General features: G+C 44.4%; 1 protein-coding gene across 1 annotated transcript in view; it reads right to left on the reverse strand.

The window, feature by feature from the left end:
* col27a1b (collagen, type XXVII, alpha 1b) overlaps positions 1-27787 on the reverse strand; it is a 740056-nt gene that overhangs the window by 324970 nt on the left and 387299 nt on the right. Inside the window, exons 17-19 of the mRNA XM_070863596.1 lie at positions 24924-24977; positions 19451-19504; positions 16214-16267 (exon numbers count right to left, since the gene is read on the reverse strand). Of these exons, the coding sequence (XP_070719697.1) occupies positions 16214-16267; positions 19451-19504; positions 24924-24977 (162 nt within the window). The remainder of the gene's footprint in view (positions 1-16213; positions 16268-19450; positions 19505-24923; positions 24978-27787) is intronic.

A 27787-nucleotide genomic window follows, 5' to 3' on the forward strand; every position in this document is an offset into this window, starting at 1 on the left:
TGGGGATGAGGGTAGCAGCAGACGGGATCAGTCCTACTGCATCCAAGACAGAAGCGATCCAGAGAGCACCCAGACCCCGTAACACGACGGAGCTGCGTTTGTTCCTGGGGCTCCTGAACTATTTTGGTAACTTTCTTCCCAAATTGAGCACGCTGCTAGAGCCGCTACACGTGCTCCTACGCAAAGGTCGCGAATGGGTCTGGGGGGACAGCCAGGAAAGGGCTTTTGATGGAGCACGCAATTTGTTAATTATGTTCTAACAATCTGTTAACGCTATATGACCCGTGTAAGAAACTTGTTTTAACATGCGAAGCGTCGTCCTATGGTGTCGGGTATGTGTTGCAGCATGTCAATGTCAAGGGTCAGTTACAGCCGGTAGCTTATGCCTCCAGAAGTCTGTCCCAGGCAGAAAGGGGTTATGGGATGGTAGAAAAGGAGGCGCTCGCATGTATATATGCTTTAAAGAAAATGCACCAGTACCTGTTTGGCAGGAAATTTGAGCTGGAGACAGATCACAAACCCCTAACGTCCCTTTTGTCTGACAACAAGGCCATAAATGCAAACGCATCGGCCCGCATACAGAGGTGGGCACTCACGTTAGCCGCCAATGACTACACAATTCGGCACAGACCGGGCACCGAAAACTGCGCCGGTGCACTCAGCAGGCTCCCACTAGCCACCACTGAGGGGGCTACTGAGCATGCTGCTGAGATGGTCATGGCTGTTAAAGCTTTCGGAAGCGAAGGCTCACCTGTGACTGCCCGTCAGATTAAAGTCTGGACAAATAGAGACCCACTATTGTCTCTAGTCAAGAAATGTGTCCTGAATGGGGACTGGGCAGCCACGTACAGGGCATGCCCTGAGAAATTTAAACCATTTCACAGGCGCAGGGATGAACTCTCGATTCAGGCCGATTCCCTACTGTGGGGAAACCGCGTAGTCATGCCCCAGATGGGCAGAGAGGTGTTCATCAGAGAACTCCACAATGAGCAGCCGGGCATTGTCATGATGAAGGCAATTGCCAGGTCACGTTTGGTGGCCAGGGATAGACGCAGACCTGGAACTTTGTGTTCGTTGGTGCAACACGTGTGCCCAGCTGGGCAATGCGCCCAGGAAAGCCTCCCTTAGCCCCTGGCCTGCCAAGCCTTGGTCACGCATCCATGTGGACTACGCAGGTCCTTTTATGGGAAAAATATTTTTGCTTGTAGTAGATGCCTACTCCAAATGGATCGAGTGTGTCATTTTAAATTCAAGCACAGCCTCTGCCACGGTAGAAAGTCTACAGGCAATGTTCGCCGCCCACGGTCTACCGGACGTCTTGGTCAGCGACAATGGCCCGTGCTTCACAAGCACTGAATTCCAGGACTTCATGGCAGGCAATGGAATTAACCATGTCAGAACGGCACCGTTCAAGCCGGCCTCAAACGGCCAGGCAGAACGAGCAGTGCAGATAATCAAACAGGGGATGCTCAGAATCCAAGGAGGTTCCCTACAAAGCTGCTTATCACACCTCCTGTTGGCCTATAGATCCCAACCACACTCGCTCACAGGGGTTCCATCCGCAGAGCTGCTAATGAAAAGGACGTTCAAAACCCGGCTATCCCTTATACACTCCACCATGAAAGAAATTGTTGAGAGCAGGCGCCAGTCACAATATGACTCCCATGACAGGAATGCGAGAGCGCGATGTATTGATGTAAATGATCCTGTTTTTGTCCTCAACCAAGCTGCAGGGCCCAAATGGCTTGCAGGCACTGTGATTGCCAAAGAGGGAAATAGGATTCCGGTAGTTAAACTTACCAATGGACAAATCTGCCGCAAACACGTAGATCAGACAAAAAGGAGGTTCAGCAACCCCATAGAAGAAGCAGAGGAAGAACACGATGTAGAGTTCACTCCACCACAGGTGACCGAACACCGGAACCAAAGGGAGGAGAGCCCAATCATTGTGGGCAGTCTGGATAGGCCTGAGGCACCGCAAACAGCAGACACTCAGGCCAGCGCCCAACAACCGGAGCCCCAACTCAGGCGCTCCACAAGAGAGCGTAAACCACCAGAGTGACTTAACCTGTGATCCCAATAAGACTTTGGGGGGGAGGTGATGTCATGTATTCAACCAGCATTGTAACCCATGTATAAACTGACCTAAGTTGTGCACTGTGAGAACAATGACCACTAGGTGGGAGACACTCCTAACCTGGACCTTCAGGTATAAAAGGGGAAGCTCCACCCACCTTCATCACTTGAGTGCTAAGGAATAAAGGACAGGTCACAGACTGACCTTCTCTCAAGCATGGGCCTCGTGTGCATTTATACTGTATAGTAAGGACGTATCAGTAATTGTATTAGTTCTGTCCCTTACTACAGGAAGGTAGTTGGACTCTAACTGCTAAACAACAAGCTGAATCTCCCAGTGAATGAGAAGACTATCCTTTCACATCTGGGATCCCGTCCAAACTTTTCCGATGATGTGTCTCTCTGACAGCTTCATCGATCTTGTGTGAAATTAACGGGCTGACTTCAACCCAATATCTAGTGGGCATAGCATAATTTGTCATTAAATTGGACAGCTCACTCAGAGATGTCATAAGGATAGCAGCTGTGGGAAGCTATACTATGACACTGGGAATACTTCTCCTTGAGACAGTCTAGAGCAAGCTTTATTGAGCCACAATCTATGCTGTACCTGACCCGAGAGTGTTTGATGCTGACACCAGGTGCACAAAATGGAAAAGGTTTTCATTCTACAGCATGGACATCCCTCAATTCAAATAAAAACAAAAAAATTGTCCCCTCAAAATGGAACATAAAATGTCAAAATTATAACCTTTCAATTATATTGGGGGGATGTCATTTGTCAAGTTTTATGAATGCCACTACTCTTGATGGATCACCGTTCTGATCTGCATCATTGTAACTGCCACAATTACATTTAACTTTTTCACATAATTGGGACAAACAAACTGGATCTGTGCAGTCTTGCTTCGGATCCAACTAAAATTGTGCTTGGACTGAAAAAGGGATTGCTGAGTTGGCCCCAAGTCACTGAAGTATAATCCTTGGAGCCCAGCTCCAGTTCCAAATTAAATTCACTCGTCTGGCACAGACGCAGGTTCCTGAAACCTCTTCCCTTCTACATGAATTAAGTGAACTCGGACTAGAGCAAGGCAACTGACGGCGCCGATAACCAACTGCACGTGTGCTGCAACCAAATTCTTTGCTGACTCACTGCAGTGTAAAAGATAAAGGGTTATCCAAATAATAAAAACCTTGGAGTCACAAACTAAAACCAAAAAAAATTAAAATAGTTGCTTTGTCATATTTGATTTGAAAGCCAGCAAGGGCTTAATTCCAGCTGTTACTTTGTCAGTTCACCAAGTATGGCGCTAACCCTGCTACACATATGGATATACTTTATGTGCTTAGAATTTGGCCAACTTGCACTCAAAGTCCTGAAGCATCACAAAACACGACGCAAGAGTCTGTAATTATCAAATGCCCAATTTCTAGGAACACCCTGTAATAGAACGACTGGATAAGGTGAATCCACAAACCAAAGACAAATATGCTAGTTACTTAATACAGACATACCACTGAATTTATTTGAATCATTCGGTTTCTAGAATTAAATAAAACATGGTATTCCCCAGGGATCGGTACGAGGACCACTGCTTTTCTTGATGTACATTAATGGCTTGGATGTGGGTGTACAGGACACAATTTCAAAATTTGCAGATGACACAAAACCTGGATGTATAGTGAACAGTGAGGAGGATAGTGATAGGCTTCACGAAGCCATAGACAGGCTGGTGGAATCGGCAGACACGTGGCAAATGAAATTTAATGCAGGAACATGCGAAGTGATACATTTTGGTAGAAAGAATGAGGAGAGACAATATAAACTAAAGGGTGCATGAACAGAGAGACCTGGTGAGAGACCAAATTGTTGAAGGTGGCAGGGCAGTTGAGAAAACGGTTAAAAAAGCATTTGGGATACTGAGCTTCAAAATAGAGGCATGCAGTACAAAAGCAAGGAAGTTATGATGAACCTTTATAAAACACTGGTTCGGCCTCAACTGGAGAATTGTGCCCAATTCTGGGCAGCGCCCGCTAGGAAGGATGTGAAGGCCTTAGAGAGGGTGCAGAAAAGATTTACGAGAATGGTTCCAGGGATGAGGGACTTCAGTTACGTGGATAGACTGGAGAAGCTGGGGTTGTTCTCCTTAGAGTAGAGAAGGTTGAGAGGAGATTTGATAGAGGTGTTCAAAATCATGAGGGGTCTGGACAGAGTAGATAGAGAGAAACTGTTCCCATTGGCGGATGGGTCAAGAACCAGAGGATACAGATTCAAGGTGATTGGCAGAAGAAGCAAAGGTGACAATAGGAAAATCTTTTTTACACTGCGAGCAGTTATGATCTGGAATGCACTGCCTGAAAGGGTAGTGGCGGCAGATTCAATCATGGCTTTCAACGGAGAATTGGATAAGTGCCTGAAGGAAAAAAAATTGCATGGCTACGGAGAAAGGGTGGGGGAGCGGGACTAGTCGAAGTGCTCTTGCAGAGGGCCGGCACAGGCTCGACAGGCTGAATGGCTTCCTTCTGTGCTGTAACCATTTTATGATTCTATGTCCTTATAATCAATGTACAGCACATTAGCAGTTTCTGTAGGGGAACCTGTTATTATCCAGTTTCTGCATATTATGACATTTCGTGGATCCAGATGCATAGCTTCTGCAGGTATTCTTAATATGCCTTATTGCTTTTTGGTTCTTAAACCTGATCCACTTAATGCTCAGCAATCTGTTCTTTCAGCATTCTGCTTTTGCAGAGAGAATATATCTGCACTGTAAAAAAAATTGTTTCCATACTTAGAGTTAAAAATCTATGAATATTGGGGAGTGGGAACTTCAATCAATGAATTCACAACATCATCTAATTACTTTTATGTCAGCCTGTCAAATCATATCTGTAGAACATATCTGAAAGCTGAATGAGAACTTGTATACTGGCTTTTTACTTGTGCACATTTGGGAATATTGTCACCTTGTATTAATTTAATCTTTATTTAAAAGTTGGTTCTGAATGGAATGGAGGAGCTGGATTGCTGTATCATTGCTAACTGAATCAACGCCTCATTAAATCACATTATTCACAGAACAAGAGACACGCAGTATTGGAAACAGCTGCTGCTCATCTCGATCCAACATAAACATCTAACAGACTAAGACAGATCAAAACGTGACCTAATTTTTATTTGGAGTATGAAAATGTCGGAACTTTTATTATTCTATTATTATTCTCCATTGGCTCCCGGTCCAGCATCGCCACGATTTTAAAATTCTCATCCTTGTGTTCAAACCCCTCCATGGCCTCGCCACCTCCCTATCTCTGTAACCTCCTCCAGCCCCACAACCCTCCGAGATCTCTGCGCTCCTCCAATTCTGGACTTTTGCGCGTCCCCGATTTTCTTTGCTCCACCATTGGCGGCCGTGCCTTCAGATGCCTGTGCCCCGCTTAAACCTGTTCACCTCTCTCCCTCTCTTTCCTCCTTTAAGTCATTCCTTAAAACCTACCTCCGTGACCTAGCTTTTGGCCATCTGTCCTAATACCTCTATGTCGCTCGGTGTCAAAGTTTGTCTGATAACGCTCCTGTGAAGCGCATTGGGATGTTTTACTACGTTAAAAGTGCTATATAAATACAAGTTGTTGTTACATAATTTGTCATGTAGCATTATGTACAGTACTGGTGTGTATCTGGTATGTATTTTGGCTATTTGGCTGCCTCTGAGAGATCTGCATTATACCAAACCCAACTGGTGAAATGATACAATCCCTCTCATCGTGGCACTGGCAAAATGTGGAAGTGTTGGCTGTAATGCAAATCATTTGCTCCTGACAGCTATGGGTCATTGACAACATCAACTTCTTCAAGGTCATGCTTTATTATCTAGCATTTATTCATGCCTTTGGAACTTAATCTCCTCGGCCATCTGCGTTGAAGTTTTGGCTGCCACCCCCACCCCAGTGCCATCACTTCTATCTCTCCTCTTTACCTCTTTGTTCTCTAACCGCACCTCCCCTCCCCCCAGCCTTCATGCCTCTTTTTCTTTCTCCGCTGTCATGTACTCTATCCTCGCTAACTCGTATTGTCCATTACTCATCGTCCTTTCTACTCTCCAGCTGCCGCTCAAGGCTTGACTCCCACCTAAATAATCCCCCAGCTTCCCTCTGTGCCTCTCTCGGCATCCTTCGAAAGGCCCACCGAGGCACTCGTCGCTGCCCCCTAGTGAGCAGTGACACAAATTGTCATATCGTACTCTCTCCCCTCTCCCCACCCTAAACACCTGCTGCAGGCTAAACTCGCCAATCTCCTCCCTGTCCCTCCCGGCTCTGCCCCTCTGGACTAGGCCAGTAAATTAGGTATCATCTCCCTTCTCCACATTCCCTTCACTTGTAAATAAGGATCTTGCCATCCATGACCTTATGGTGGACGATCAAATTGACATAATGGCATTGATGGAGACATGGTTGAGGAGGTTGAGGAGTGAAGACACCTTTTCCCTTAATGAAGCTTGCCCACCTGGCTACAGTGTCCGCCATAGTCCATGCCCAAACCGCCACAGTGGTGGTGTAGCCCTTATATCGAAATCACACCTTTGTCTGTCTCCCTACTCCTCCGACAACGTCTCCTCCTTCGAGCATCTCGCCTTGTTCCATCCCCATGTCTCTCTTTTCAAATTCTTGTTCTGTACCGCTCACTCAAATACCACACCAATTCTCTCATTGAGATATCTTCTCTGCTTTCCTCCCTCTGCCTTTTCGCTGAGCGACTTCTCATCCTTGTTGATTTTAACCTCCACTTCAACTCTTCTTGCTCCCTCTCCTCCAAGTTCACTGTCATCCTTTCCTCCCTTAATCTGTTCATTCATATAAATTTCCCACCCATACACACGGCCACCCCTTCGATCTTATCATCTCACGTGGTCTTGCTATCCCCACCGTAACCATCACTGATAAGGTAATCTCTGCCCTTTTCCTTATATTAGTCTCTACCTATATTCTCCTTCCCCTCCTAATCCCACTTCTTTTTGCATCCACCTCTGGAAACAACTCTCACTCAAGTCCCTTAACACTGTACTTTCCAATTCCCAACGATCGAGTCTTTGGCCTACAATTCATGACATTTCCGCAGCTACTGACTTACTACATTGTACCCTCTCCACCACCGTTGGTGCCCTATTCCTACTAAAATTATTACACTCTTGCACCCTAGTTGTTCCCCCAGTATACACCTCATCTCCGCTCCCTTAAATCCAAGGGATGCAGACTTGAACGTCTTTGGCGGACAACTGGTCTAACCATCCATCACCAGATTTGGCTAGATCATATAAAGCACTACCAGGTCCATCACTAAAACTTCCCACGATTCTAAGGTCATCCAATTTGGCAAAAATAACACCAGGCTTCTCTTCTCCACCACTAACCATCTTCTCAAACCATTCTCCCCTGCCTCCTCCTCCCTCACTTCCAACAATAAATGTGATGAGTTCATGAACTTCTTTGTTAAAAAGATTGACAACATCCATTCAACTGCCTCTGCTACTTATCTCCCTTCCCCTAGCCCATCGGACCTTACTTCCTCTCCATTTCCCCCCGCCCTAACCCTACATTTGCATATTTCTCCCGTATCTCCCCTCTTAACCTTTCAAAGATTGTCAAATCAATGAGACCGACCTCCTGCTCTCTCAATCCTATTCCTACTAAACTGCTGACCACCCAACTTCCCTTCCTGGCTCCCATGTTAGCAGATATTGCTAATGGTTCTCTCTCCTCAGGTAATGTCCCACTTTCCTTCTAATCTGCCGTCATTACCCCTCTCCTCAAAAAACAAATCCTCTGTCCTTGCAAACTATCACCCCATCAACCTCCTTTTCCTCTCCAAAATTCTTGAATATGTTGTCGCTTCCCAAATCCTTGGCCCATCTTTCCTAGAACTGCTTGTTTGAATCCTTCCAATCATGCTCCCTCCCTTGCCACAGCACTGAAACTGCTCTAACTAAGGTCACAAATGACATCCTAGTTGACTATGACAAAGGTAAACTATCCCTTCTTGTCCTTCTGGACCTGACTGCAGCCTTGGACACAGTTGACCACAAAGTCCTGCTCCAACACTGTCATCCAGCTGGATGGGACTGCACTCGCCTGGTTTAATTCCTATCTTTCTAGCCACAACCATTGAATCACCTGCAATGGCTTCTCTTCCTGATCCCGCATCGTTACCTCTGGTGTCCCCCAAGGATCTATCCTTGGCCCCTCTCCTATTTCTCATCTAGGTCCACTCGGTGCATTATCCGGCGACACAACGTACAGCTCTACCTCTCCTCCACCTCTCCCAAACCCTCCACCATCTCTATACTATCAGACTGCTTATCCGACATACAGCATTGGATGAGTAGAAATTCCCTCCAATTAAATAACGGGAAGATCAAAGCCACTAACAAGTTCAAACCACAAACTCCATTCCCTTTCCACTGATTCGATCTCTCTCCCTGGCAACTATCTAAGGCTGACCAAGTCTTGGGGCTCGATTTTCGGTTGCCTAACTCCCCAGTTAACGGCCAGAGGTGGCGTTAATGGGAGCATAAGCGGTTACCGACCGGGAGTGCAGCACTTAGCGCCCTGACTGGAAATTAATTAGAGACTCACAGGGAGCGCAAACCAGTAGCACCTGGCTGCTGACGATTACTCCGATCATGACGTATTCCTGGTGCAATGCCCACATTTGCGCCCCGGTCAGAAAGTTAGGTGCGGCCACCTCATTTAACGGCCACTAAGAAAACATCTGGAAAAACAGACTTGCAGAGTGATTAACTGGTGGATACTTAAAGGGATGAGGAAGCGCTTCTCTCGGAGGTCACAGTCAGTGCAACGTTTACACAGTGCACGATGCGTGAGCCTCCGAATTTGCAGCGACAGACAAATATAACAGTACAGGTTGAAAACAAGTGATGTTGAAAACTTTAATGGGTGCATGATGCAGGGGTCTAACTCGGAGATCCGTGCATGTGCAATGGGTCCACCAAATTTATTGACCAAACCTTCGTTATCGCCTCCCCCAGCTCTGGTGTGCAATGGCTGATTTAGCACCCCTGTCAGCTCATCGCCCGATTCTGACGAATTTCTGGGGGGAGGGCGCAAACTTTTTCAAGGCAATAAACTTACTGCTCCGCCTGGATTACTGCTCCAAATGAGGTATGTCCGAATTTCCATCCCTCGGTGTCATAATCACGAATTGAGCTTCCTAACTCGTATCTGTTCTATCATTAAGACAGCCCATTTCCGCCTTCGGAATATCGCCCGCCTCCGCTCTTACCTCAATTTGTCTGCTGCCGAAACCCTCAGCCATGCTCTTATCACCTCTAGACTTGCTATTCCAACGCACTCCTGGCCGGCCTCTCTCGTTCTACCCTCCATTAACATGGTCATCCAAAACTCAGCCGCCGATGTGCTAATTCACCCATCTCCCCTGTGCTCGCTGACCTCCACTGGCTCCCAGTTAAGCAACACCTCGATTTAAAAATTCTCATCCTTGTTTTCAGATCCCTCCATAGCCTAGCCCCTCCTTATGTCTGTAATCTACTCCAGCCTATAATCCCCCAAGACTAACTGAAACACTACACTACAATAGTGTAAATATTTTGGTGTGAAACTTGTATGGATTGGAGAGAAGTCACTATCTGCTAAATCTGGTGTAGTTCTCTCTGCCTGTCACATTTAAATATATCTTGCTCACGTCTGGTTTGCTTTTGCAACAAATCTCTGAGATTCTATCTCCACGATAAATTAGATTCTGTATTCAATTCTGAATGACTCCACTAGCGCTAAAGTTGTACTCTGAATTTAATCAAAGGCAAACCGAATTTTTGCCACACGCTGTTCATCTCCAAAGGAATAAAAGAATGGTTCACGGTGACGGCACTTGAACCAGTTTACAAGCTCAGCTGAAAGGTTTGCATGGAATTATTAAATCCATTTGCCCTAAACCTTACCATTCCAACAATCTGCTGTAAAACAATTCATTATTCGGTAGTTGTGGTCAGGATTTATTATGGTGTGTTCGATTTTGTATCACATTTGCATGTGATTATAATGTTTCGTTTGAGGAAATACATCTATCCCAGGTGTATAAATGTTGCTTATTGGCATAAACTGAACAGATTTCATTCAGACTGCTTCCACGCTGTTCTTTCAAATGGCTGTGCATGCTGATAGTCTGAGTGTATCGCAACTGGATAGCATATTTATTTTGCTGCTGATGGCAAACTTGGCAGAGTATTTGAGGTGACAGCAGTGTTGTCGGAGGTGGTGCTCATCTCCAGTTTGGCCTGCACCAACGAGTGCCCAAAGCGCATTGCTATCAGAGGTGGTCACATATTTTGGCCACTGGCAGGCTGAGCGCAGAAACTGCTGAGGTTTGCTCTGTCGATGCCAACCAAGTGGTGTTTCTGCCAATGGCATGTACCGACTTTTCTCAGTCCGATGTAAACAGCGACTTTAAAACAATTACTGCAGAAACTGCTGAAGCCCTCATCTGTGCCTTTGTTACCTCTAGACTTGACTACTCCAAAAACACTCCTGGCTGGCCTCCCACATTCTACCCTACGTAAACTTGAGGTCATCCAAATCCTGGCTGCCCGTGTCCTAACTCGCATCAAGTCCCGCTCACCCATCACTCTGCTCGCTGATCTACATTGGCTCCCGGTTAAACATAGAAACATAGAAATCTACAGTGCAGAAGGAGGCCATTTCGGCTCATTATGTCCGCGCTGGCCGACAAAGAGCCACACGGCCCTCAGTCAACAGCCCTGAAGGTTAAACCTATGAACAACACCTCCTTTTCAAAATTCTCATCCTTGTTTTCAAATCCCTCCATGGCCTCGTCCCTCCCTATCTCTGTAATCTCCTCCAGCCCCACAGCCCCTCCTCCACCCCCGAGATATCTGCTCTCCTCTAATTCTGCCCTTTTGAGCATCCCTGATTATAATCGCTCAACCATCGGTGGCCGTGCCTTCAGCTGCCTGGGCCCCAAGTCCTGGAACTCCCTCCCTAACCCTCTCCGCCTCGCTACCTCTCTTTCCTCCTTCAAGACACTCCTTAAAACCTACTTCCTTGCTCAAACTTTTGGGCATCTACCTTAATTTCTTCTTACCTGGCTCGGTGTCATATAATGAGTTTTGTCTTATAACATTCCTGTGAAGCGTCTTGGGACATTTTACTACATTAAAGGCGCTATATAAATACAAGTTGTTGTTGTTGAACCCATTCTGCAATATAAATAGGGTGCCGCTACTGTGGAAATAACTACACAATATACTCAGGCTAGTTCCTGCAGCAACAGGAGGCATTCAGGAAGCAGTGTTGCAATTTAAATGCAGCTTGAGATCCAAATCTTTTACTCAGGGTCAGATTCAAGTCTCTCCCACTTCCAATGTCCAATTGAATTTGATGAGAAATATAACATAATGAGGGATGCGCTACACAAAGAGGGCTGACATGACAGATGTTAAAATTACTTAGAAAAAAGCTGATTACATCTGGTTTGCATTCTACTCCTCAACTGCAAATGGTATTATATCCGGTATCTCAGTTAACCCTTTCATCAGATCAGGAGCATTGGCAAGTCATGTCGTGAAGTAATTGAAGTATTAGGGTCTGACATTTTTTATTGTACTTTACAAAAATGACACACTGTGGGCTGGATTTTGCGCTCCTGTCCGCCTCTCTTTTTTTCCCCAGAGGGGTGGCAATGGCGGCAGCAATGGGCAGCTTCCAGCGCCCCACCGGAATTTCGGGACTGGTTTCGGCAGGGCACGCATGGCGCATTACTGCCCGGAAGAAGCGAGCCGATGTGTAACGCCCCTGGTTGCGACACCAGTTCGAATTTTGCCTCCTGCCCGACCCATAGGGCTGCATAGAGCGCTTTGCTGGGACCACCTGTGAAAACGGGTGGTCCAAACTGTAGCAACGGCAGTGAGGTAAGTAATGTCCACCTCAGGTAAATGTGATTTTTTTTTTTGCGATTTAAGTAGTGATGGCGTGAGGTATTTTTGGGGAATATTTTTGGTGTTTTTTTCCAACTTTTTTTCCTCCTCAGACCTCTCTCAGAACGCTCCGAGGCAGGCTCTTTAGCTCAGGATTTTCACATGCTAAGTCGGCCTAGCGCCCTAAGACAGGTGTGTAACACCTCCCTTAGCGCTCCGCCCCACACTTAGGGCCCAGCTGCCCAATTTTGCTGACTGAGGCGCAAACTTTTTCCAGGCGGTATCAGGACCGCCCCGCTGCCATTAACGCCCCGAAATCATACAAGCTGAAAATCCAGCCACAAATCTTCACATTATCTATAGGATCATTGCTGGTTCCCATGACTTTACCGTGCAGTGTTGTTGATACCATTTGCTCAAAGTACTGTGTGTGTGGTTATTGTGATCTGTCCTGACTATAGGGTCATGGTTAGTCATCATTGTGCTGTGTATTTGTGTAATGGTTGCTTTGTCCTGAGCATAGCATGTGTTTGTACATTTATTGCTGTTTGTGGCTGCACAGTGTACTTGTGAACTCTCCATTATTTGTCTTGATTGTAATGATGGGTCTTGTGTGGTCACAGTTGTTTACTTGACTATATAGCATCATGGTACCATATATAGTGCTCCTTTCTTTCTCTGACAAGTATGCTGGGTTTTTTTATAAATGTAACTGCCCTGGTTAAACACAGTCCTATAACAGCAGATGCACTTAAACATGCAAATGAATGGTGACTAGTACATAAAATGACAGTACATCTGTTGAATTAGCAGAGACGCTGAAAAAATTGGGTTTTAAAAGATGTATTTAATTTACTGCACTTTAGCGCTGCATTTGTTTCCAAGAATTATAGGAAATACTCGATCACCAACTGATCAAGGGGACTGGATTACAAAGGAGAAGGAAGTGATGCTTCAGTGTTATAGTGCTTTGGCCAGACCCCATCTGGAGCACTGTGTTCAGTTCTGGGCATTGCACCCCAGGAAGGATATATTGGCCTCGGGAGGGGGTGCAGCGCAGATCCACCAGGATGATACCGGGGCTTGGTGGGTTAAATTATGAGAACAGCTTGCATGAACGTGGCGTGTATTCCCTTGAGAATAGAAGATTGAGGGGGCGATCTAATCGAGGTGTTCAAAAAGATTAATAAAAAAAAGAATCAATAGGGTAGATAATGAGAATCTATTTTCTCTGGTGGGGGAGCAAGAGGGCCTAATCTTAAAATTAGAGCCAGGACATTCCGAAGTGAAATTAGGAAGCACTTTTTCACAGAAAGGGTAGAGGAAATCTGGAAATTGCTTATCCAAAAGGCTGTGGATACTGGGGGTCAATTGAAACTTTCAAAACGGAGGTCAATAGATTTTTGTTGGGTAAGGGTATCAAGGGATATGGAGGAAAGGCGGATAAATGTGATTGAGGTACAGATCGGCTATGATCTAATTGAATGGTGGAACAGGCTCGAGGGGCTGAATGGCCTCTCCCTGTTCCCATGACCTGTTTCACCCATTTTGTATTTGTTTTTGCTGTTAATGAAGATTTCAATGGATTTTTCATTGAGGAATAAAATTACGTTTTATTATTGTGCATTTGTTCTCTTTGGATGGTTTCAACAGAGAGATGTATTCCAGTAGGGGGAGCAGCGGTCTGAGAGCACACTGCAAACAATTAACCCAATCTACTGTTTCCTCACTTGCTCATTTGACAATTGCAGGCTATAAATTTTTACTTTCTGATTTTTTACTTATTTTGAAATTATTTACAACATAAGAAACAGGAGCAGGAGTAGGCCATTTGGCCCCTTGAGCCTGCTCCGTCATTCAATAAGATCACGGCTGATCTTCCACCTCAACTCGACTTTCCTGCACTATCCTCATATCCCTTGATTCCCTTAATATCCAAAAATCTATCGATCTCGGGCTTGAATATACTCAATGACACGGCCTCTACATCTCCCTGGGGTAGAAAATTTCAAAGATTCACCACCCTCTGAGTGAAGAAATTTCTCCTCATCTCAGTCCTAAATGGTCGACCTCTTATTCTATGACCCCCTGGTTCTAGGCTCCCCAGCCAGAGGAAACATCCTCCCTGCAACTACCCTGTAAGAATTTTGTATGTTTCAATGAGATCACCTCTCATTCTTCTAAACTCTAGAGAATGTAGGCCTAGTCTGCTCAATCTCTTCTCATAGAATAATCCCCCCTTCCCAGGAATCAGTCTGGTGAACCTTCGTTGCACTCCCTCAATGGTAAGTATATCCTTCCTTAGGGCCAAAATTGTATACAATACTCCAGGTGCATTCTCACCAGGGCCCTATATAATTGTAGTATGACGTATTTACTCTTATACTCAAATCCTCTTGTAATAAAGGCCAACATATCATTTGCTGTCTTAATCGCTTGCTGTACCTGCATGTTTCCATTTCGTCTTTGCAATCTTTTCTCCATCTTTCAGTTCCATAAGTTCTGATCAGGAAAGTGATTGAGGAAAAGTGGATTCAAACCACTTTGATAATGAAACAGTCCATACCCACATGCAGCAGGAACTGGACAACATCCAGGCTTGGACTGCTAAGTGGCAAGTGACATTTTCACCACACAGAATCAGGCAATGATCAACATCTAGCAAGAACGAGCTTAACCACCTTACTTGACATTCAGTGGCATTACTGACTCCCCCACCATCAACATCTTGAGGTTTACCATTTGACCAGAAATTAACTGCACAAGTCACAAAAATGCCGTGCCTACTAGAGCAGGTATTGTGCAGGGAGAGTATTCTTCGGCAGCACCTCCCAAACCTGTGACCTCCGCCACCTAGAAAGCCAAGGGCAGCAGGCGGATGGGAGCACTACCACCTCTAAGTTGCCCTCCAAGTCTCACAGCATCCTGATTTGGAAATATATTGCCGTTCCTTCATTGTTGCTGTGTCAAACTACTAGTGATCCCAACCTAACAGCACTGTGGGAGCACCTTCAACTCATGGACTGCAACAGTTCAAGAAGGTCTACCACCACCCTCTCAAAGGCAATTAGGGATGGGCAATAAATGTCGGCCTTGCCAGCGACGCCCACACCCCAAGAATGAGTGAAAAAAAATGAAAACAAGAGCCAATTCCTTGGAAAGTCATACATAGGTGAACTGGACAACCACTTATACTCTTCTAGGAGTGGCTAGTAACATCATGAAGATGGCTAGTTAACAACTGAACACTTTGTGGGTGAAATTCAACTTGGGTGGGGATGCAAAGCGGTATTACACCTGCCACCTGTTACATATCCCGTCCGGTATTCAGTTCAACTGAAGTTGCTGGAACTCAGTATTGGACAGGACATATAATGGGTGGCAGATGTGATTCCACCCGTTTTGCATCTCCGCCCAAATCGAATTTAAAGAACTCCCGAGACATTACAACAGTGACTACACTCCAAAAGTACTTCATTGGCTGTAACGCGCTTTGAGACGTCTGGTGGTCATGAAAGCTGCCATATAAATCCAAGTCTGTTTTTCTGTGAAGTACAGCCACTGTTGTGATGGAGGAAACGCGCCGGGTAATTTGCGCACAGCAAGGTCCCCCAAACAGCAATGAGATAATGACCATTGCTGATGTGGGTTGAGGGATGAATACTGGCCGGGACACAGGGGAGAACTCTCCTGCTCTTCGAAATAATGCCGTGGGATCTTATATGTTCACCTGAGAGAGCAGACGGGGCCTCGGTTTAATGTCGGCACCTCCGACAGTGCAGCACTCCCTCAGTACTTGACTGAAGTGTCAGCCTAGATTATTTACGCTCAAGTCTCAGGAGTGGGACTCAGAGGCAAGAGTGCTACCACTGTTAGTTTGATCTATCACAGAAGGCTTTGCATGAGTACATTTGCCATTCAGTTTCACATTTCTGGACAATTTCAAAGCGGCTGTGTTATTTTATATCATACCACTACAATTATTTAATATTTTTTAATATTGTAGGTTTAACACTCATACATCAGAAGTAAAAAGCAATGCTGAACATTTCTACCATGTACAAGAAAACACTCTGAACAGGATGTTATCATTAGCAAAAGTGACAATCTTTTCACACTTAATGTTTTCTCAGTTTAAATCACAATGGTTAATGAAATAATCTCACACTTACCTCAAGGCCGGGTGGTCCTGGTATTCCAGATGGACCTTTATCACCAATTTTCCCCTAAAAAGATTAGCAAAAGTAATAAATCAAGAAGCATACTCCACAATACTCCAGCTAACTCCTAACCAATCAGTTATAAAGGTTTAGCATAATTCACTCACTTTTGTACTCCATGCTTGTATTTATAAAGCTAAGGAGCTCATACAAGAACATAAGAATTAGGAGCAGGAGTAGGCCATTCAGCCCCTTGAGCCTGCTCCGTCATTCAATAAGATCATGGCTGAACTTCCACCTCAACTCCACTTTCCTGCACTATCCCCATATCCTTTGATTCCCTCAATATCCAAAAATCTTGTAATCCTTGTTTTGAATATACTCAACGGCTGAGCATCCACAACCCTCTGGGGTGGAGAATTCCAAAGATTCACAACCCTCTGAAGAAATTTCTCCTCATCTCAGTCCTAAATGGCCGACCCCTTATCCTGAAACTGTGACCCCTGGTTCTCGACTCCTCAGCCAGGGGAAACATCCTCCCTGCATCTACCCTGTCAAGCCCTGTAAGAATTTTGTATGTTTCAAAAAGATCACCTCTAATTCTTCTAAACTAAAGAGAATACAGGCCTAGTCTACTCAATCTCTCCTCAAAGGACAATCCCCCCATCCCAGGAATCAGTCTGATGAACCTTTGTTGCACTCTCTCTATGACATGTATAACCTTCCTTAGGTAAGGAGACCAAACCTGTACCAATACCCCAAGTGTGGTCTCACCAGGGCCCTATATAATTGCAGTAAGGCATCTTTACTCTTATACTCAAATCCTCTTGCAATAAAGGCCAATATACCATTTGCTTTCTTAATTGCTTGCTGTACCTGCATGTTAACATTCAGTGAGTGGTGTACAAGGACACCCAGGTCCCTCTGAACACCAACATGTCCCAATCTCTCACCCTTTAAAAAAAATATTCTGCTTTTCTATTTTTCCTACGAAATTGGATAACTTCACATTTCCCTACTTTATATTCCATTTGCCATGTTTCTGCCCACTCACTTAACCTGTCTATATCCCCTTGAAGCCTCTTTGCATCCTCCTCACAACTGACATTTCCACCTAGCTTTGTATGTTTTATTTACGCTTTTTTAATAGCTTTATCAACTTCATCCCCTTCAAAGATCTGTGTAATGTGCACCCCCAGCCTCACTATTCCTGCTTCCCTTTTAAAATTGGACCATTTAGTTTATAATGCCTCTCCTCATTTTTCCTTCCAAACGCATAACTACACATTTCTTTGCATTAAATTGCATCTGCCATGTGTCTGCCCATTTCCCCAGTCTTTCTATGTCCTCCCGAAGTCTGTTATTATCCTTCTCACTGTTTATTCTATTTCCAAGTTTTGTGTCATCTGCAAACTTTGAAATGATGTCCTGTATACCCAAGTCCAGATCATTAATATATATCAAAATGAGCAATGGTCACCACTACTCTCTGCTTTCTGTCTCTTAGCCAATGTTGTTTCCACACTGCCCTGTTAATTCCATGGGCTTCAATTTTGCTAACGTCTATTATGTTGCACTTTAACAAAATGACATGCTGAAACACAGCCACATATGGGGGAAGTGTGCAGTACCTTTGTAGTGAAATGAAACACATTATTTTTCAATGCACTTAAGATGATCATCATCACAGACAGTCCCTCGAAACGAGGATGACTTGCTTCCACGCCAAAAAAGGATGAGTTCACAGGTGTTTCAATGAAGGACCTGATATTCCAGGTCCTGAACTGCATCCTGAAGGGTGGAAGATGCCTGTGCATAGATTTTTTAACGTGTGGTGGCGGTTGCACCCCAGCCACCACACGGACTTGACAGAGCTAGGTCTTGGTCCAGCTCCAAGACGACTGGAGACCTGCTCTGCTGCACGGACCTAGTGCACACACATATCGCAGTGTGGACTGGCCCGTGCTGCCCCTGGGCCCCTGGCCCCGAACTCACGCCGCTCCTGGGCCCCGATCACATCCCTCCACAGTTTCTCGCCGCTCCTGGGCCCCGATCATATCCCTCCACAGTCTCTCGCCGCTCCTGCTGTACCTGCAGTCCAAACCCAGCCAGAATTGTGGATTAACAGGAGTATAATTGTTGAGCATTTTGTAAGCTCGATCTTCGTTCTATCGCATCCTACGTGAAGGCACGTTTGCCCACCCCTCGAGGGTAAGGACCGAGAACGAAGCCTCACTTCTCTAACCCGGCGGACTTCAAATTCAACCTGGACCTCGCATGCTTCAGCCAAGCACGGGGCTATGGAGTCGAACTGCTGAGGAAGGGCCAGCGTGCGAGGAAGGGCGGATTGGGTGAGAGCTCACCAACCGATCTATGAAAGCACGTGAGGGGGTGTCAGTGTGCCCTAACCAAACCAGAGGGGGGTTTAGAGTTAGGTGGGTCCTGGGAGGGTTTAGCCCATGGGGAGGGTTGGTCTGTTGTAAGGCTAACAAGGGAAGTACTTATGATGGCACTACACTTACAGACTAATCCCCCCACCGCCCCATGATGTGCTACATATGGCATGATTTAGATAATACACCAATGTAAAAATAACGTGAAACAATGTTCCATTCAGAATAAATCTTCAATTATAATAGAAGTATAGAATAGTACAGCACAGAAGTAGGCCATTCGGCCCATCACGTCTGCGCCAACTCTTTCGAAAAGCAATTCAGTTAGTCCCACTTCCCTCACTCTTTCCCCATATCCCTGAAATTTGTTCTCCTTCAAGTATTTATCCAATTCCATTTTGAAGGCGACTATTGAATCTGTATCCACCACCCCATCAGGCAGTGCATTCCAAATCCTAACGACTCGTTGTGTAAAAAAGCTTTTCCTCATGTCCCCTCTGCTTCTTTTGCCAATCACCTTAAATCTGTGTCTACTGGTTCTCGACCCTTCAGCTCTTTAGTTACTCTATCTAAACCCTTCATGATGTTAAACACCTCCATCAAATGAAAACATGGGCAAGAAGCTGTAGCTATTTTGGTTTGAACCTCTAAAATAGCAGAGGCAGAAATTTAGCACAATTATATTAAGCATTCACACTAAGACTGCACCAACTGGACACATATAATGCAGGTGCTTTTACACATATTTAGGAATTTCTGAACCTGAAAAATATAAAGCATCTTTCATGCATCAAACAATTTGTAAAGATGCACCAATAAGGAGAATTGAAAGAATGAGAAATATTTTGATACTCACAGCTATCCCGGGTTTCCCCCTTATTCCAGGCATGCCCTGCAACCCTGGGTTACCCTGTGGGTGAAACAACAGTACTTTAATCTAAGACAACAGCAGATTTGCCGATTCAGAGTAATATAATTATCGCAAATTACTTATGCTATCAATCACAGCGCTCTGCTCAATGATCATTAGATTCACTGAGCTGATTTCCAAGAGAATGATGTGAACCTATTGTTTGCAGGTTGGGACTATAAATAGAGCTAGAGCTGGAGCACCGGGCCCTGGAACATTGTGGGCCACCCTGACCTGTGTGAGAACACCACCGCAGGTCGGGGCTATAAACAGAGCTGGAGCATCGGGCCCTGGAAAATCATGGGCCACCCCGACCTGCGAGAGAGCACCACTGCAGGTCGGGGCTATAAATAGAGCTGGAGCATCGGGCCCTGGAACATCGTAGGCCAAGGTGTGGCGAATGCGGGTACGGGGCCCAGAAGAGCCGAGGGCCCAGGGGCAGCACGGACCAGCCCACACTGCGATATGTGCGCGCACTAGGTCTGTGCAGCAGAGCAGGTCTCCAGTTGTCCTGGTTCAACCCTTGCCACTGGATAAAGACCTAGCTCTGTCAAGCCCGTGTGGTGGCTGGTGTGCAACGGTCACCACACGTTAAAAAAAGATTCACGCACAGGCATCTTCCACCCCCTCAATTGGAGTTCAGGACTGGAACATTGGGTCCTTCATTGAAACATCTGTGAACTTTTGCGGAAGCAAGTCTTCCTCGTTCGAGGGACCGCCTATGAATGAATGAATTGTTTGCAAACGGAAAGGAATTTGACTCAAAAAAATTATAATCTGGAAAGTAAGCACACAACTAGAGGGCACATTTTAAAAAGAAAATCACAGTCCTCATCAAGATTAAAGATCAGAAGTAATGTTTCATCCAAGGGGCTAATGGATATGTGGAGCAGACTAGTAGCAAAATGGTTTGATTCTGGGTCAGTAGATACCTTTAAAACGGAACTGGATCAATAGCTCTTCAGATAGATGACTAAGAGCTAAGGCGATATTAATAAATCTGTTTGATCCGCATGGAACTTAGCCGAGGAGTGTAGCGATCTGAGGAGTGTAGCAATCTGAGGAGGAATATCCATGAAGGTGGTGATACTTGAATAGTGGAAGGAGAAGGGCAGCATCGGCTGAATGGACAGTTCTATTGATATGGAGCTAATTTAACACTTTTCTGCTGGACTTCCTGTATTCAAGCAATATTTCAACTTGATCAGAATAGATTCTCATATCTGCACTGCAGACCTGTCCCTGCAAAGACAAACATCTCTACTACATATTCAAATGACATTGTTTGAATCTCTCTGGGATGAAGATGTGTCCCTACTCTTTGAAAATACAGTACTGGCGGTGCTCACGGGGACATAAAACACAAAGTGCACTTCTTGAATTACGAGGTGCGAGCAACACAGCAGTAACAGTTTATTTTGATTAACAGATATTATCACGTCATTAGCTTAATCCAATTGCATCTCCTTTTAAACAAAACTAAAAATATCCTAGTTTTAAGAATACAAAAGTAATGTGGTCAAAAGAGTTCCTACTGCAACTGGTATACTTTCAATGTATCAGCACGCAATGGACTAAACCTTCCAGCAGCACTGGAGCAACTCCATGGGACCAGTAATCCAGAGGCCCGGGCTAATAATCCAGAGACGTGAGTTCAAATCTCACCACGGCAGCTGGGGAATTTAAATTCAGTTAATTTTTTTAAAAGCTAGTATCAGTAATGGTGACCATGAAACTACCAGATTGTCATAAAAACCCAACTGGTTCTCTAATGTCCTTTCAGGAAGGAAATCTGCTGCCCTTACCCGGTCTGGCCTATACGTTACTCCAGACCCACAGCAATGTGGTTGACTCTTAACTGCCCCTCTGAAATGGCCCAGCAAGCCACTCAGGTGCACTAAACCGCTACGACAAAGTGAGTACTGTATGGGAACACCTCACCACACGGAGGCGGCTCACCACCACCTTCTCAAGGGCAACTAGAGATGGGCAATAAATGCTGGCGATGCCAACGACGCCCACATCCCGTGAATGAACTTGAAAAAAATCAGTGACACGGGTGTGAAAATATATTTTACACCTGTAATCAATATATTTACTGTTAACGGGTAATTTTAATCTTCAGCACTCCTACAGTAGAGCTTTCCATGCCAGGGATGCACATTGTGTATTCAAGGCATGTGCCCGCCATAATCTTCTGTCCGTTCGCTGCATAAAATTCCTTAGAGCAGTGAGATGAAAATGTACTGCTAATATCTTTTGGTATTTTTCCCTCCCCCCACTAATGTCCCTTTTTTTTCATCTTCTTGTTATATGATACAGATGCATTTGTTTGCAATTCCTTTTTTTAAAAAAAAACATGAAATTAAACCAGCTACAAAATTCCAGTAGCAACGACATCCAGGAAAAAAAAATGAGCTCACATTTATAACAAAACAGTTCATTTCAAAGTAATAATTTTCCCTCTGGGATCGGTTATGTCGAAAGAATGCTTTAATATTTCCTGTGCCATCACATACTACTAAGAAAACAATCCCTCATCAAAAGACAATGTTGAGGTGGATTTTCAGCCTCCACAGAGCCAGTTGAACGATGAAATCACAAACTTTGTCCTTCCTGTGTCATGCACATCTCATGACTCCGCAGCCCGACCTTGCACCCAAAGGACAATAACTTTTAGCAAGGCTTCTCGGAATATGGGACCTGACTGAATAAAACTTGTAGAGCTGTTTTACCTATTTGGACACGAGCTCTCCTATAAACAAACAGATTCATGGAAAACTTCTTGCTTGCCAACTTTGAAAAGTTGGCATCTCTGAGTGAAAGTTGCAAATTGAGCTTGACTTGTCAGCATCAGATTTTCCTGAAAAGAGTAGAGTTTAAAGGGAAACAATCTTGCAGCACATTTTTGATATGGATCCCACTCAGAGTTTCAAAAACGTGCCTGTGTGGCATCCATTCATGAAAACGGCTGCATTTGTGATAAATCTCGATGGTTTCTTAATCCAATTATGTGAATTACAATCATTTGTTTATATTTTATACAATTTATATGAAGATGTGGTCTATGAAGGAGCAGTTATAACTGGTAGCATTAGTGAATTCCATCAATCGACCCATTCCCAAACTGTGGCCTCTGATCATCTCACATCTTACGGTGGAAGATCAGAAAAACCTTTTCTGTAACAATTGTTTGTAAATATAGTTCAAAACGAATACTCGTGATGCCTGTTTGTTATTATTTTGTATTTTAGTCATCCAAACCATCTCAGGCTGTATAAATACAGTCAGAACTCCTCTGATAATAAACCAACCCTTGCCAACAGTCAGGCTTGAGGAGATAAGTGGCAGGTAACAGATGTGTCACTTAAGTGCCAGATACTGACCATCTCAAACAAAAGAAAGCCAAGGCAATTTCCTCCTGACCTTCAATTGCACCATCATTGCCGAGTTCTCTGCCATCAACATCTTGGGGGGTCATCATTGACCAGAAGCTGAATTAGACCAGCCACATCAACACTGTGGCTGGTTACAAGAGCAGGAGAGAGGTTGTCACTCGCCTCCTGACCCCTCAAAGCTTTTCCACGGTCTACAAGGCTCAAGTCACGAGTGTGATGGAACACTCTGGATGGGCGAGTGTCCCAGCCACTGGACTCAGTATCTACTCCTTCCACCACTGGGACACCGCAGCTGCAGTACGTATAATCTACAGGAGGCAGTGCAGCAGCTCACCAAGGTTACTGCGGATAACAGCTTCCCCCCTTTACAACTTCCACCACCAAGAAGCACAAGAACAACAATGTTGTGAGAACATCACCACCTCACAGTTTCCCTCCAGGCCACACACCATCCTGATTTGGACGCATATCATCGTTCCTTCATCGTCACTAGCTCAATATATTGGAATTCCCTACCTAACACTATTATGGAAACAGCATCACCACAAGCACTTCAGCAGTTCAAAGAGAAGGGCCACCTCCATCTTTTCAGGTCAACTAGGGATGGGAATTAAAAGTGGCCTAGCCAGAGATGCCCACATCCCGAGAACAAAAAGAATATAAACATATCGGGTAGTTCTCGACTTTGTGCGACAGTGTAAAACAAGTGATAGTGATTCGGAAATCCCATTTGAGATGTAAAACTAGCTGCCGATTCGCTATCACCTGTTTTACACTGTCGCACAAAGTCAAAATTCATCCCGTCGAGTCCAAAATTCTGGCGTAGTTCATTTACAAGAACGGTTCCAAGGATGAGGGACTTCAGTTACGTGGATAGACTGGAGAAGCTGGGGTTGTTCTTCTTGGAGCAGAGAAGGTTGAGAGGAGATTTGATAGAGATGTTCAAAATTATGAGGGGGTCTGGATAGAGTAGCTAGAGAGAAACTGTTCCCATTGGCGGAGAACCAGAGGACATAGATTTAAGTTGATTGGCAGAAGAATCAAAGGCAAAATGAGGAAAAACCTTTTAACGCAGCGAGTGGTTAGGATCTGGAATGCACTGTCTGATAGGGTGGTGGAGGCAGACTCAATTGTGGCTTTCAAGAGGCAATTGGATAAGTATCTGAAGGAAAAGAAAATGCACGGCTACGGGAAAAGGGGCGGGGGAGTGGAACTGACTGAAGTGCTCTTGTAGAGAGCCGGCATGGGCTCGAGGGGCTGAATGGCCTCCTTCTGTGCTGTAACCATTCTATTATTCTAGGCCATCTTGTCTATTTGAACCTCTTGATGGGGTGTGTGCATAGCTAAGCTGCCACGCTCAGCACGTTCTATGAAATGCAGTAATTTTACTTCTCATTTTCCTGTTATCTTCAGGTTGTGAAGGCCTTGCCTGATTGCTTTCCTGACTGTTCATGGCTTCTGAGGGATGAGCAGCATCTTCCTAGCAATATAGGGAAGCTCACTGTTTCTCTCTGGTGAATAGCACATCTTGCTCCATCTTCATTTTGATTTAAGTGCTTTTAAAAAATATAGTTAAATGTTTTTTTGGATTGCGATTCAAATGCAAAAGATCTGAATCTGATAGAAAACGGAAACAAAAATACATCTGAACTCTCGTCTCGACATATTGGTACATTTGTCAAGATCACAACTAATTACAAAAGGAAATAAATGCAGCCGCTACAGGTGTGAAGTGGCTGTATAAGTGAAACAAACGCTTACTCAGCCTTTTCTTTCTTGTACCTTAGGTGAATTACTCTAAAGCAACAGGAAAATGGCATTGCAGTTTATTTGTACAGGAATGCGCTGTGGTTAAAAGATGGAAAACAGGGAATACTCAGCAAGAAAGAGGCGATATTCATACCACTATGAACCCTCTACTGAAATCAATGTTTGCTTTTTAAGTACCAGGTATACATTGGAAATGAAGTAGGTTGAATTTTCAAAGTTTACACTTATTGTCAAATTATCAAGAAACTTACCTTATCGCCAGGGAAACCCGGTTCTCCTGGTATTCCTGGAATGCCCTCGTCACCCTAAACTCACAGTACAAGACAGCATAGTGTTAGAGCATTGCCTCATCCCTCAAAACGCACAGTAGAACAGCACAGATCTGTAGCATTGCCTCACCAATCTCAATATAATGAACAAGACAGCACAGTTAGACCATTACTCTGTCACTCTAAACATACTGTACAAGCCAGCGTATTACTTCATCACTCTAGATTCAGTTTAGGATACTGTTTCACAACTCTGAATGGAGCATAACAGTGCAGTGACTGCAGACCCACAGTAAAATACCAGTGTCAGAGTGCTTTTTCTAAACAGAAGCACAGTACAAGAGCACAGTTTTAGGGCTTTGCCTCATCACTATAGACACAGCACAACTGCAAAGTATTGAAACATTGCCATGTCACATTAAGGCTACAGCGATAACAGTGAAATGACAAAATTTCCTCATACTCTTTCACACTATTCAGTACGGTGCAGAAATTTAGTCAGCAAAAACCAATCTGTAAAACACTCGGCAGTGAATTATCTGGTGGTGACATGCTCCTGTGTTGTGCAAAGTTTGGAACATTTTCCACAGGCATATTGCTTTAATTTGAACAATGTACACTTATAATAACTTTAACCAAAGTGCAATTTTCCTCACCGAATGAAAATTATACAAGATTGTAATAAAACACGCAAGGGCCTGGAAATTCGTCTCGGCCGGTGGCACTAGGCGGGCGGTATCGGATCGGCCGCTCCTATGCGCAGCACCTGATATTCACTGATCACTATGGAACTGAATCTTGGGCACTGCATATAACGGGCGGCTGTCCCGATACCCTCCCGCTCTGCACCACCGCCCAAGATAAATTTCTAGGCCCTAACGTTTTTTACCATACCTGCAACATACAAGGCAATCAAAAGAAAACTTTATTTCACAACATATTTTAGGGTCATTTCGAGGGCAAGGTATTGTCAACACATTTGTGCTGAATTTTTCGATAGGACTTCCCCTTATCGGTTCTTAACTTCAGCAATCCTTCTGCTGACAAACTGGAAAAACCCATCACAGATCTATTCACGTGAATCAACTGATAGAAGACACTGATACTGTTTGTCAAACACAGCAGTCTCGTGCCTTCCCCCATGGAAGACCTCCACTGTTACAAAATGGCCAATCAATTAACCACCTTGGGAAGGGGTGGATTTGAGACTTGCGGTTACAACTCAGGTACGGGGGCTGGCGGTCGGGGGGGAGGGGGGGAGTGGGCATGAGATGTTACACTACTACAGAATCACCCACTGCGTTCAAACCTTGGTTAGATCACACTTAGAGCTCTTAGTGCAGTTCTGGTCGCCATCTTATAAAAGGGATATAGAGGCACTGGAGAGGGTGCAGAGAAGATTTACAAGGATGATACCAGAAATGCGAGGGTATATCTATCAAGAAACAATGAACAGACTGGGTCTCTTTTCTCTTGAAAAAAAGGCGGCTCAGGGGTGACCTAATAGAGGTCTTTAAAACTATGAAAGGTTTTGATAGTGGATACAGAGGGAATGTTTCCACTTGTGGGGAAGAGCATAACTAGAGACCATCAATATAAGAGTCAGCAAGAAATCCAATCGGGAATTCAGAGGAAAATTGTTTACCCAAAGAGTGGTGAGAATGTGGAACTCACTACCACAGGGAGTGGTTGAAGCGAATACTACAAATGCATTTAGGGGGGAGGCTAGACAAGCACATGAGGGAGAAGGGAATAGAGGGTTACGCTGATGGATTTAGATGAGGAAGGATAGGAGGAGGCTCGAGTGGAGCATAAACGCCGGCATGTACTGGTTGAGCCAAATGGCCTGTTTCTGTGTTGTATATCCTACGTTATCCTATGTTTTCTGGCTGAAAGCTGAAGAATGCAGTTGAATCTGAGTTTCTCTCATAATGAGACCTGACTAGAAAGGTCATCGACCGGAAAGGTTAACTCTCTCTCTCTCTCTCCACAGATGCTGAGTATTTCCAGCATTTTCAGTTTTCATTTCCGAATTCCAGCATCTGCAGGATTTTGTTTTTGACTAGAAACTGAGTGGCTCTTTTGCCCTCTATAAGTTTTGGAATTCAAAGCCTTCCTTTTCTGATAATCCTTTCTTTCATGAACAATTCAAAAAGAATGGGTTCGCTTGTCCTTGACAAACACTCTTTGAAGCCATGTTTTTTCAGCATATTTGTGTTGAAACAGAAGGGTGCATCGTCTATTAAATATGTATTTTTAAGAAGTTTTCAAATGATTACAGGGCAATTACCACAAACATAAAGGTAAATTGCAGGCAGGTGACTATCACCATATAAAAGGAACTCTCAGTCTTAGAAGAACACTCTCTACTGCTCAAGTTGTTGCTGTACTGATATTCTTTGACTTAAGTCTCTTTTAAGTGGTCTTTTTAAGATCGGTATTTATTATTGCTAGCTCAAGGTTTGTGCAGTTCCATCACAGATGAAATAATTATGTGTTTAATACTGCTGGTTAAAGGCTACAGATATACCACAAAAAGCTGAAAAGGAAATTAATTTGATTTATAGTTCACCCATCTACGGTGAATTGTTGGAAGCAAATCTAGCTCCCTGACTCGATGTAATGGGGTAGATTTTGAACTTGCTGCCGGGTCATCAAACTGGTCTTGTGGATCAGTCGGCCACTGTAGAAACTGGCGGACTTTCAGTGGAAATTGAGCGGTTTCTATAACAAATTGCTGATTTGTAACAGTGGATGGATGAAAGATAACTCAAATTTATTACGTTTTGCAACTTTTCAAAATCAAGAGTTGCTAATAGAATAAAAACAATTAAAAATACTGGTTC

The sequence above is a fragment of the Pristiophorus japonicus genome, chromosome 20 (genome assembly GCF_044704955.1).
Source record: "Pristiophorus japonicus isolate sPriJap1 chromosome 20, sPriJap1.hap1, whole genome shotgun sequence".
NCBI classification, from domain to species: domain Eukaryota; kingdom Metazoa; phylum Chordata; class Chondrichthyes; family Pristiophoridae; genus Pristiophorus; species Pristiophorus japonicus.